Here is a 13,926-nt window from a genome sequence, read left to right on the forward strand (position 1 = left end):
AAACTTTTACCAATAAAGCTTCATGTTGCACTTAACCGTTCACCACAGCGTGATAAAAGTGTTTTACTGATTTTAAATATATTCCTAAAAAATTGTAGCTGTAAAAAGTTTCTTTGTACCTCGAGATTACATTTGAAAAAATCCACAGTTGCCGAATTCCGGAGAATCTATATCCAAAGTAAAATACATATTGATCTGTTAAATCGTGATTACGCAAAAAATTTATAAATTATACATAACAACCTTGCAACAGCGCTGAAAACAGAACATTTAAAAACTTGTATAATAAAATCATCAATTTTCACATTTATTGTGATTTTTGTTGTCATGGATATCTTAACTAATGAATACTGGGCAGTAACTGAATCTACCCATGTGATGTGACCACTGCCGTACAACCAGTACAGATCAAGATTAGCCGGCACATCTTCGCCGTCTGATCATGGTCTGCACTGTTTGCTATTCAGTCAACACTTATTTTGAAATTTTCCCTGAAAATGGTGAATGGTTTTGTCCATATTGGAAGATAGGATGCCTTGCAGAATAAAGGTAATGTGGTTATCTTATTGTTCATTTTCCTATTAGTGGGAGAAGAATTTTCCATCCACACAAAAGAAACATAAAAATAATTTTATTGTTACCTATTGTTCCCATAGCAACTTAAGAATCCATTAGTTAGGTATGCACATAGAACATACTGACATATAAAACTTTGTTTTTAATGAAAAAAAAATTCACTAATTATGCAGTATCAACTTAATGTCATAAAACTGGCTCTTAAAGCGCAAAGCAAAAGCAATCTAAGCGTATGAAATAAGAATGAAATTATTACCTAAACACGCCTCCTTATTTTCGTTATCCTCAAGACTTCGGCTTCTCTTCTCATCGTAACTTTTTGTGCTCTCAAAACCTGCGACATACAATATATACATGTGAGATAAGGCTTATCTTATGTAGTGATATTTATGTTTTTTCTTCATCACATATTTATTCAATTTATTTCACCAAAAGATTCACTTGTGTAAGAGCATTGTATAAGGGATTTTAAGAAATCAAAATTGTCATGGTGGTGATGGTGTAGATTTTTATTTAATTTTGATTGCAAAACAAGTTCATGCAACTTATATTAATCACTGTCAAGTCCACTTCCTAAAACAATGGTGTCACATGAAGAAACAGGGTTGTGACCCAATTAGGACTTGAGCCCATGATCCACAGGGTGATTGGTGTTGTTAGTTTACCCTCCACTATGATCACAGCAGTAAGCAACCAGAGCATGCTCACCGTTTTAGCCACTGCATCATTCCTGGGCAGGCTGTAAAGTAGTTTACCAGTACTAGTTGCCTTCAGTTCCCACTGATAACTTCTGTACATACCTAAGCAGAAGTACAGTGTAAATGACCATAGAAAGTGAACTATTATCTGAATGTTCGATGATCAGTTATCACCATAACACCATTGAGTATACAAATCATTCTATCAAACTCCTATCAAAGAGACAAGTATACACTGAGTTAAACCCACATAACTAGAGAGCATATCATATTACACAACAGAAAGGATTTCATTACTAAACAAATTTTGTATTTGTATTTAGACAATCTATGTACAAGTACATGAAATGTGTGACTGACTACACAAGATTAATTATTTAATATTTAATCATAAACTTACTACCAGTTCTTTCTCTTGGCTTACTAGTCACGGGAGCATTAATCTGGATAGGATCAGACACAGAATTTCCACTCCTAGTTCGTGCCGGATGGTTCGCAATTACATCCTCCGACGGCTCGCTCTTCGCCGACTTCAGGGTGCTGCTTGACGATCCCGCCACCTATTATACAAACAATATTATACAGAATGATTTTAAAATCAAAAGTATTTAATTAACATCTAAATTTATTAAACATACCTAGAGTAATTTCTTAAACATGTTTGTCACCCCGCAACCTCCCCCGTAATGGCCACCAAGAAGTCATGTAACATGGACTATAGTTAACTTTGTTATGACCTACAGGTCATGCCTATTTTTTTAACCAACTGTTAGGACTGTGGAATAACATGATCATCAGACCACTTTACAAAACAATCCCTTTTAAGTTACTTCTTAAATATTGTACATAAAGAGAATAAAATGTTCTAGAATTAAAATTTTATGCTGCTATTTTAATTTGGGTTTTAACACTTGAGCAATGCATACATAATTTGTATTTCTTCCATACAAGTATTTATATTTTATTTCTTCAGATATGAAGCTTTATACACTTGAAGCATATTATAATTTCATTTATATGAACATTGCATATGTTGTTTGAAACTTTCATATAAATATAAAATTAAAAATAACTATAGAACCTTTTCTGATTTTGACGCTGTATCATCCCAATCCCATTCTGGTATGTCAGGGTCAGGTGACTTAGGCTGTGGTACTTCTTTCCCTGACTGTAATATATATATATATATATTCCATATACAATATGAGTAATAAAATGAAATAAAATAAAAATTTGTTTTCCAAGGAAATAAGTTCATTTAAAATAAATAACATTTTCTATTTCCTTTATTAAGCCATTTAAGTATACAATACTTGGTTTAAACATATTAATTTAAGCTCGATTACATTACTTATTAACCCTTTCCCACATGAGCATATTGTGAAAAATGGCCTTTTTCAGTGAAAAGCCTCCTGTAACAAGTTCAAACTGCTATGAAACTATGAAAAATGCTTCAATGCTAATCAAACTTGGCACAAATGTTGACTGGACCATTGCCTTTGTAAGGACATGCTCAGTCTTAAATTTCCTGTTACCATGGCAACGAGGGGACATCTCAAAATTGCCAAAAATCACTATTTTGCCTCGATTTTTTCCATCAAAATTTATTTCAAAGTGCTGCAACTTCTCAAGGGATTGAGATGGAGGCAAAGGCTTTTCAGCGTTGGTTACACGTTACCTTATGATCAACCTGTGGTCATTTTCAGCCTCTCACAAGTCCAAAATTTTCTTGGCGATGAGGGGGACTCCACCCACCTTCAAACCCCCCCAAACAGAAGGGGGCACATCCCCCTTCTGGCATTAACCCCCTGATGTATCTTTTGGATGGGGGGCGGTGCCAAAAAATTGCTCACTTTTTTTAGCAACATTTCTCAAACAAAAACATGTGTTTGGGGCCCAAATAGGACATTTTTTCACTATTTCAGGCCTAAAAGGGGGTGGGGGGTCGAAAGTTCGTTGTTTCGTGTATATATGAGGTAAAGGGTCATTCGCAATCAGATAATAATCTCTAAAAGGCACATTATGCCTAAGAAATCCATATTTATAAAATTCTTTAGAAAAGGTAAACATTTTCAATAATGTTTTAATAACAAATTTAGAGTATGTTACATGTTTAACAGTGGAAGAAAGTGGCACTGAATGTGTGGTTATGTCCTAAAAGTAGCAAAATGTTAGTTGTATCATGACTTTCATACAAAATACTTATTAACTAGAATTGTAGCAATTGCCAACAGAACTAAAGATGCAAAAGACAGTTTGGGTTTCTAGCAAAGAAGTATGTTTTTAGAAACTGTAACAAGATACTAAAAATAAAAAGATTTTGAGAAATTAAAATGATAGCATTTCTGAGGCATAATGGGCCTTTAATTTTTAAACACAGTCTCAAATACTGGTGAAAACTAGAAATGTGTCATCATGCCACGGATGCCCCCGCATGCAGCCAAAATTTCAGATGTTATAATATTTAGTTGCATAAATTATTTTTTCATTTTAAGTTCAAAGCCCTTAAAACTTTTCAATGTTTACACAAACCATTTTCATACAATGTTCAAGGCACTGAAATTATTCAGTCTTAACCTTTTAAAAATAGCATATTTCATATTTGTAGCCAAAATAATGGCTAAAAGTATGAGTGCTGAAACTGAAAGTTCAAAATTTTTCCAACATTCAGGAAAGATAAGTTTGTCCAAAATCGTTGAACCACGACCAAATTCAAACTTAAACTGCTTATTCCTTAGATGTATCTATATTATTTTCAAAGTGAAAGGGACATAACTCTACCAAAAAATCATCAAACCATGACCAAATTCCAACTAGACTTGCCCATTCCTTTGACATATCCATATGTCAAATTTGAGTTGAATATGTAACAACGTTGGGTAGATAATGAACAGAAACTGTAAATTCTGCCAAAAATCATTGAACCATGACCAAATTCGAACTTGGCCTGGGCATTCCAAAAACATATCCATATGTCAAGATTGACCAACCGTTCTTAAGATAATGAACGGAAACTGATGATGACGGAATGACAGAATGACGGAATGACGGAACAGGGTAAATGACAGCTTCTCAGATAATGAATTCCAGTTTAAAGGATATCAAATGTTTCGAATGGACAGGAAAACAAATGGGGGTGGACTTATATTATATGTTAATGAAAATTTTTCTTGTTTTCCGCGGAGTGATTTACAAAAAGAGAACATTGAAGCCATCTGGCTTGAAATCAAGAACAATCAACAAAAAACGTTTATATTAGGATATATTTACAGACCCCCATCATCACCTGCAAACTGGAACTTGGATTTAGAACAAATATTAGATAAGATATATATTGAAAACAAGGAATTATTTTAACTGGAGATTTCAACTATAATTATGATCCACTAACACTATCTACTAACAACACTTGTTGGAATAATATTACTAACAGTTTCAACTTAAAGCAGGTTGTTGAAGAACCCACCAGAGTAACTAAAACATCAAAGACCATAATAGATCACCTATATACAAATTTCCCTCATAATATTTCTGAAATTACTATCCCTCAGTTGTCAATAAGTGATCATTTTCCAATTTGTTTCACACGCAAAATTTCAAATACAATTATAAAAAAGTCTTTACATCAGATAATACAGTACTGTAATGTTAAAAAAGTTGATGAAAAAGAATTTCTTGAATCTCTGGAACAACAGCCTTGGTCATTGATAGAAATATTTGAAGATCCAAATGATGCCTTGGATTGTTTCAACTCTTTATTTAGTCAGGTATTAAATGAACATGCCCCTCTAAAACGAAAACGTGTAAAACACACACATCTTCCAGACTGGTACAATCCTGATATTCTTCATGCCTCTAAACAAAGAGATAAAGCTAAAAAAATAAATAATAATGAAGATTATAAGTATTGGAGAAACAAAGTTAAAAACCTGATTTCTAGTTCTAAGAAAAGTTACTACTCAGAAACAATAAATAACAATAAACAATGCTAAAGAAATGTGGAAAAATCTCAAACAATTATCAGGGAAATCTTCTAATCACCAGACAAGTTATATTCAAGATGAAGATGGAAATAAAATTACAGACCCACTAAAAACAGCTGAAGTTTTCAATAACTATTTCATTGATATTTTTAAATCTGCTCCAGCAAATTGTTCAAATTTATTACAAGAAGATGAAATAAAACTGCATGAGTTTATTGAAATGCATTCAAAGACTGATTCTCCATTTACAATACCAGAAATTACTGAACAATTCATAATCAAAGAACTTCAATCTCTTGATTTCAAAAAATCAACTGGTCTAGATGGTATAGGACCTAAATTTCTTAAAATGAGTTCTAAAATTATTTCCAAACCCTTAGAAAAGATATTTAATCTCAGTATATCAAATGGCATATTTCCTTCAATATTTAAAAAAGCAAAAGTTACACCTATACATAAGAAGGGCAACAAGAATGAAGTAAGCAATTACAGACCAATTTCAATACTACCAGTCCTGTCAAAAATTCTAGAAAGACATGTTAGTGATCACCTAAAATCATTTCTTGAAGCTAACTCTCTTTTTCAACCAAATCAATCTGGCTTTCGCACAAATTATTCTTGTGAAACGGCTCTAACTTCAATTGTTGAACAACTGGCTTAAAGCAATAAATGAAGAGAAACTTATAGGGACAATATTTCTTGACCTTACAAAAGCATTTGACTTAATCAATCATGAATTGTTATTAAAAAAACTAAAATTGTATAAAATAGATAAAATTCAATTTCTTGGTTCAGATCATATTTAAGTAATCGTTCACAACAAGTATGTGTGTCAGGAAAATACTCTAATGCTCAAGATGTTACATCTGGTGTACCTCAAGGCTCAGTTTTAGGCCCTCTTCTTTTCATTATTTACATAAATGACATGCCTTTGCACTTATCACATTCCATTTTAAATATGTTTGCTGATGACACTTCCATTACAGTATTTGGACAAGCTATCAATTCAATCTGTATAAATCTTCAGTCTGACATTGACTCTATTCAACAATGGTGTACCAGAAATTCAATGATTCCAAATGCCAAAAAAACCAAAGCAATGATTATTTCCCCTTCACATAATATCTACAATATCATTAATAATTCTAGTGATTTCAACATCACTCTGCAAGATGAAAGCATTCAATTCTCAGAAACAGAAAAACTTTTAGGAGTCCATGTTGATCATACACTTAATTGGAAAACACATGTCAAGATGACGCTGAATAAATGCAATTCCTTACTATATCTACTTCTGAGAATTAAACCATTTCTAAATCTTCAAGTTAGGAAAATGTTCTTTAATGCATACATTCTTCCTCATTTAGACTATTGTTGCACTATTTGGGGTAATTGCAGTAAGGAACTCTTAAACGACATGTATAAATTTCAAAAACGTGCAGCAAGAATAATACTTGATAAAGATTTTGATGCGCCTACTGATGAGTTATTTTCTGAATTGAACTGGATGAAATTCTCTGATAGAGTGAATTATAAAAAGGCCATTTTAGTATACAAGTCCCTAAACAATCTTCTCCCTGATTATATGCAAAATCTTTTTACAAATACAGAAAATAAATCATTAAGATCATATGAACAAAAACTTCTTTTAGTCCCCAAACCAACAATTGAATTCTGCAGAAAATCCCTATCATATTCAGGCTCAAAATTTTGGAACTCCCTCCCTTTAAACATAAGAAATTCTTCCAACTTACAAACATTCAAAATAAATTATCTTAAATGGTGGTTCTCTGGTGGGCACCAAATAATCTAGCTATGTTTTAATATCACATAATATACATGTATGTCTCATAAAATGTACAATTTCATACTTTCAAATGTTTGTATTCATTTTCTTATTGCATTTTTCAATTACTCAACTTTTCTTTGTTGTATAACTTGTATACATTTAGTTTTCTTTCTTTGTTTATATAAGTCTTTGTTTGTAACTGTATATATGTACATTTTTGATAGAGGCTCATAGGGAAGACTGGGCTTGCCTAACTATGTTGCCTCTTTAAATAAAGTCTTTATTATTATTATTATTATAACACTATATGCCCCGGCCATGTAATGGCGGGGGCATAAACCCCCCCCCCCCCCACAGATATGTCAATTTCTGTCTTAAAACATATGTTGTTTTCTCTCTTTTGACTGAATATATCTCACCAGTTACTCTATTTGCTAATGTATAGGCAAGCTTACCTCATTTAAAAGATCTGAAGTACTTGTGATGGTCTTTGAATGTTCATCATCAGATACCTTCTCTGCAAATTCATCATCAAACAGCACTTCATCATGACTAGAAGCATCAATGTCCTTCTTTTCTTTCCTCTCTTTCTTGACAGGTGGTTTCTCTAACACCAGCAAGTCTTTATCTTCTACCTCTTGTATTGCAGCTGAAACATCAAATTTCTTTTTAGCCTTTACGCCAGTGTCAGACTTTCCACTATCTACTTTAACTGTGTCATCTTTAACCTTTTCATCAGTAGTTGATTTATCTATCTTGTTACCAACTTTATCTATGTCTTCAATATTACACTGGGAGCCAACACTTTCAAACTGGTCTCCATCACTTTCTTTCCTACCTTTCTTCATCACTAAGTCTTCAACTGGTGATTCTTGTACCTCCCTCACAGCATCATGTTCTATTTCCTTTATATCTTTAGCTATTACAGCTGGAACATCATTTGCTGAACCGAATTCCACATCTTTACTATTGACTTGCAAGGTTATCTTTGGCACATTCAATACTGTGTCTTCTTTCTTCTTCTCTGATTCAGGACCTGCTTCAGATGGCTTACTTCCCACACCATCTTGATCAGTCTCCATAGCTTTTTCTTCACCAGGTTTTTCTATCTCCATGTTGTCTAGGACAATGGATTCTTCTGTATAACTCTCTTCAGTTATTGTTTCCTGTATCAATTCAGCTTTACCTGGCTCATCTCCATCCTTCATTTTTCCACTTTCATGGGCCTTTTTACCCTTGGAAAAAAAGAGAAAAAAACCAAAATTAAGATACATTTATTAAACCAGTTGCTAAGTTCTGTTGTTGAATTTTAAGTCATACAGTAAAGGTCAGATAACAAACATTCCTAGTAGACGAAATCTCATAAAACCTTAGGTGCCCCAGTACCTATTTACCATAAATACATGACCTTACTATGTTGTTTAGAATAAGTCTATTCTTAACCTCAATGACCTGATTGACCTGAACAATGGTATATGTCCATTGGTGGTACTATCAAACCAAATATTATCAAAGTTATCAGTCCATAAGTGATTGTGCCATTAGAAATTATAGTTAAAGTTTAATTGAAGTTAAATTATAGTTTAAGTGTGGCAAAGAACAAACTAACATATTTATTGAAAAACAAAATCATGGACCATAAAGTAATGTTTATAAATCTAATAAAGTGTAGATAAAAGATGATATCTTATGGAAGATAAAAAAGATCTCAAAACAAAGAAAGACGTAATTAACAATCACACACTAAAACATAAACAAACACACACAAAAACGTACACACACACAAATAAATTCTCACAAACAAAACACCCACATAGAGGTCTTGAACACCTAACTGTGAACTTCATAACTGTTAATACAAAACTATTGCTTAAAACAAGTTAATATTCTAAATGTGTCACATATGGTTAGCGACTAAATTCCTGCATAAGTTGTTTAAAAAAAACAACACACACTTTAAACTATGATAAATCAAACAGGAAAACAATGCAACAACAGTCTTAAGACGTTACTCTGTTAAATGAGCTGCTCCATTTCGAAACCAACATTTTGCGTTTGCGACCAGTATGGATCCAGACCAGCCTGCACATCGGCGCAATCCGGTCGGGTCATGAACCATGCTGTTCGCTATCAGTTTCTCTACTTGTAATAGGGTTTGTAAGCGAACAGCATGGATCCTGATCAGACTGCGCGGATGCGCAGGCTGGTCTGGATCCATGCTGGTCGCAAATGCCTTATGTTGGCTTTGTCATGGCGCAGCTTTAATAATGTTAACTATATATACCGCACACACCTGTCTCACCAAGAATGAAGTCCTATAACCAGAGCCGGCTGGGTTCACAACATTCTTGTCACTGCTTGTATACGCCCCCGGACTAAAGTGTAATTCTACGTGAAACTTTTCGGGTGATCCAACATCCTGTAACAATTTTGTATATATAAAATTTTATACAAATTTGAAAATAAAAGATTATAGAATGAAATTTTAATAAGTAATCTCTTTCAGAGCTATCCACAGTTGAACAATAATCTTTTTACAACAATACTTTAAATTCATACTTAAGTAAGACTTTGTAATACATCTAATTTCTATAAAGGAACCATCTCTAAGCACAAAACAAAATTTCTACAATTCAAAATTCTATTTATGAAAAAAATATGGTTATATATTAAATTTGTACATGACCTTATCAATATAAAATATCAATTTAACATCAACAATTTAAAGCCAATCAAATCAAAATGGACAAAATGGCAAAAACTTGAGAAATAAATTAACAGGCATTTCTGGCTTAGAACATCAGACAGTTCAAATGATAAATGATATCATCTTTGCAAAAAACAAACATGTATGTTCAATGCCAATTACTCAGGAAAAATGCTATTTTAATTATCTCAGCTAAACTGATAACTAAAGTCAATGACCTTATCCCTTAAGTGTGAAATCAAAAGTAACTACCCTTTGTCATCAGTATAGAGCCAGGTCAGCCTGTTCAGGCTCTATACAGTTGACAGCTCAAATTTCATTATTTTGATAATTCAATCCTTTAGTCCAGAAATGGACAGTTCCAAATTCAAAGCAGGGCAAATCCATTACAAAAACAAGATTGCATTTGAGAAAAATGCTATGCCACCGCATTAATACAACACTAAATAGTAGTGTTTAAGGAACAGATTTTTTTGGTTTCTATACAATTTTGAAGATTGTCATAATGCATAGATGCCTGACCTATCTGATTCCTATTATCAGATTTAATTCAAAACAATCTTGATACAGGTCCACCAAACAATTATAATTTGAACAATCTTGGTAAAGGTTCCATATAAGGAAAACCTATAGCCCCAAGGGCCGGGCTAATTTTGACACTAGAGGCAAAATTTGAACAACTTTCGTGGAGTACCTATAGATGAAATCATTTAACAAATATTAAAGCTCTAAGCCTTGTACCTTCAGACAATAAGAGTTTTGATTTTTTACTATATGTATATATTGAAAATCAATGACCCCCGAGGTGGGGGCAAATTTTTAATTTATGTAAATGATATGTCAGCTGTGGTCAAAAATAAATTGCTTTTGTATGCTCATGATTCTGGTATCCTTGTATCTGGTAAAAGTTTATATGTTGTTGAAAAGGCATTGACAGATGATATGGAATTGGTCAGCCAATGGTTAGTGGACAATAAGTTGTCATTGCATTTGGGTAAAACCGAGTCAATTTTATTTGGGTCCAGGCAAAACCTTAGGTCACAATCTAACCTGCATATAACCTGTGATGGTACATCCATTGAATCAACTTCATCTATCAAGTATCTTGGGATTACTATAGACCAAAATCTGTCATTTTGCACCACGGCCGAGTCTGTTCTTAAGAAGGCCAACTCTCGGTTAAAATTTCTTTACCGCAAGAAAGAGTTTCTTACTCAGCATACCAAGAAACTTCTGGTTATGTCTCTTATTCAGTGTCACTATGATTACGCATGCTCTGTTTGGTATAATAGCTTGACACAGTCTTTAAAAAATAAGTTACAAACTTGTCAAAACAAAATAATGAGATTTGTACTTGACTTGGACTCTAGAGCCCACATTGATCCATCCCACTTTAAGTCCCTTAACTGGTTACCGGTCCACAAAAGAGTTGAACAGATAATGTTGTGTCATGTTTTTAAGATAAAAAATGGCCTATCTCCGGATTACATGTCTGAACACTTTATTTCACAAGATTCCATTCATAATTATAGTACAAGACTTAGTCAAAAGGGCGGATATTGTCTACCTTAGGTCAAAGGCCAGGGTTCTAAATCCTTTGCTTTCTCTGGTAATAAATTATGGAATGATTTACCTGTAAAGTTAACGGAGATCAACAGGTTACAAAGTTTTAAGGTTGCCATCAAAAGTCATCTTATGAACAGTATTTAATTTTTTTTAAACATGTTTTTACATATTTCGGCTCAGGATTTTAAATTGTCTGCTATTTATCTTATTACAATTTAAGTAATGTGTTTTAAATCCTAGCTGTAAACAGGAGTATCATTAACTCAAGATTTGACTGTGATATACATTTTTATGATTTATAAGTATTTTTAAACATGATTATATTTAGGTTTGCCTCCCTATGTCATGCCGCCAATACAAAGGACCACAATGGAAATAAGAGCTTTTTTGCCCTTTTTTGTGTTATCCTAAGTTTTGGTGAGCATGTCATAGTTTTACTCGTATGTGATATAGTATTTAATAATGCTCATTATTTTATCCTATGTTATATTGTCAACTATGTATATGCTTCCTTTGCCGAAATAAATCTATCTATCTATCTAAGAGCTATAATTTGAACAGTCTTGCTAGAAGTTCACTTCACAATGTTTCATGCAAAATATCTAACCTCTAGCATTTGTCAGTTGCTAGAAGAATTTTTTAAAAGTTTTTACTATAAGTTTTTACTATATACATATAAGGAAAACCAATGACCCCCGGGGCGGGGCCGATTTTGACCCCAGGGCTATAATTTTAACAATCTGGGTAGAAGTCTACCTGACAATGCCTTATGCAAAATATCTAAGCTCTAGGCCTTTTGGGTCCTTACAAGAAGGTATTTTAAGTTTTTACTATATGTACATATAGAGAAAATCAATGACCCCCAGGGTGGGGCTGATTTTGGCCCCAGGGCTATAATTTGAACAATCTTGGTAAGGGTCTACCAGACAATGCCTTATGCATAATATCTAAGCTCTAGGCCTTTTGGGTCTTTACAAGAAGGTATTTTAAGTTTTTAGTATATGTACATATAGTGAAAATCAATGACCCTAGGGGCGGGGCCGATTTTGACCCCAAGGCTATAATTTGAAAAATCTTGGTAGAGGTCTACCAGACAATGCCTTATGCAAAATATCTAAGCTCTAGGCCTTTTGGGTCTTTACAAGAAGATTTTTTAAATTTATTCTTAAAATACCTTTTGGTTGCCATGGCAACCAGATTTCTGCATGGAATGAAATTCTTTGAACAACTTTGGAAGCCCTTCACCCAAGGATCAATCCTGCCAAGTTTGGTTGAAATTGGACTTGTGGTTTTTCACAAGAAGATTTTTTAAGTTCACTATATAATCTATATAACACACACACGCACAAACAAACACACAGGTGAATCGCCATAGGCCACAGCATCGCAGATGCTGCGGTGGCATAATTAAGCAGGCTTAGGAGTTCCAATCTTCTATGGAAGGAGGATTATTCTTACAAAAGATGGGAAGAGACCGAAGTGTATTTAGATATTCAAATTGTTAAATCTTACCTTAGATGGGTCCTCAAACATCATAATATTAATCTGTGTCATGTAGTTTAGTTCTGGTGTGGTGCTTAAAAAATCCATGGCTTTCTTCCATTGCTCATCTTTAACTTCCTAAAAAATGACAAAAATACATAATCTTTTTATTAATAAACGTTTACTGAATCAATGTTTCATGTTCTTATTGTATGATTATGGTATGAATGTTTCATATTTTTATTGTGCAATAAAAACATTTATTTATACTTGCTCTAGTTTGCCATAGAGCACTAGGCTACCACTCATTAGTTTTTGTGTAAAGTTTCAAGCAATATTATAATAATATATAATAAATAACTTACATCACATAAACCGCCAAAACGTAACATATTTAGTAGACTGTGTATATGACTTTCACTAGTAAAATACAGTCTGGTTCTCACAAATCTCTCTGGTGATGATACACCTTTAGAATACCTGAAATACATAATAACAATTTTTATTATCATTTTATTGTTGGGGGCATTTGTAGCCAAGTGATTTAAGTGATTAAATTATTAAGTTGGTTATTTAGCTTCCAAGCTTTTTGATGGTGTTTAAAGAAATTCAGGCATTGTAAAGGTCAGACAGGGACATTTAAGCCTAAATGAGAGAGGAAGCCCTTGGTAGTCCCGCTTTCAATCCAACTATTGTAAGGGTTAAGTTATTTAACCCTAAGTGATGGCAACTGCTCCTGCCCATGTGACCAGTGCAGACCAAGATCATGTTTTGCACTGTTTGCTATTCAGTCTGTATTGATTTTGAATTTTTTCCTGAAAATGATTAAAAATTTGTCTAGACTGAAAGGTAGACAAGTCCAAAACCCCATCCACTTTAAGTTAACCACTTGGGTGTGGAGACCATAAGAATAACAAAACTTTCATCTTTTGTTCACTAAACTTATAAACAAAACAGGAAAAAAAGCAAACACAACAATATGAGAATTTTAAACTTTAGACATGCAATAATTCTCATTATTTTTAGCTTCTGTGAAATATATATAATGTTTACTTTGAGTTAAGTCTTGTACTTTCCTCATCCATTGCTAAGCAACCAACATGTAAATCACTGTGTATTTTTACG

The 13,926-nt window shown here is 33.2% G+C and overlaps 1 protein-coding gene across 1 annotated transcript; it reads right to left on the minus strand.

Moving 5' to 3' along the window:
- Positions 1–832: 832 nt before the first annotated feature.
- On the minus strand, positions 833–13,916 carry LOC132750847 (uncharacterized; the record flags this gene model as incomplete). Its single annotated transcript, XM_060740901.1, is given in 8 exon segments — positions 833–910; positions 1,675–1,834; positions 2,356–2,442; positions 7,502–8,281; positions 9,340–9,465; positions 12,832–12,939; positions 13,167–13,281; positions 13,855–13,916. Coding segments are annotated over 8 exon segments (1,486 nt in total), but the record flags the coding sequence as incomplete, so codon positions are not given.
- Between the last annotated feature and the right edge of the window lie 10 nt (positions 13,917–13,926).

The sequence above is a fragment of the Ruditapes philippinarum genome, unplaced genomic scaffold (genome assembly GCF_026571515.1).
Source record: "Ruditapes philippinarum isolate M1 unplaced genomic scaffold, ASM2657151v2 ctg20770_1_1_1_1, whole genome shotgun sequence".
Taxonomy (NCBI): domain Eukaryota; kingdom Metazoa; phylum Mollusca; class Bivalvia; order Venerida; family Veneridae; genus Ruditapes; species Ruditapes philippinarum.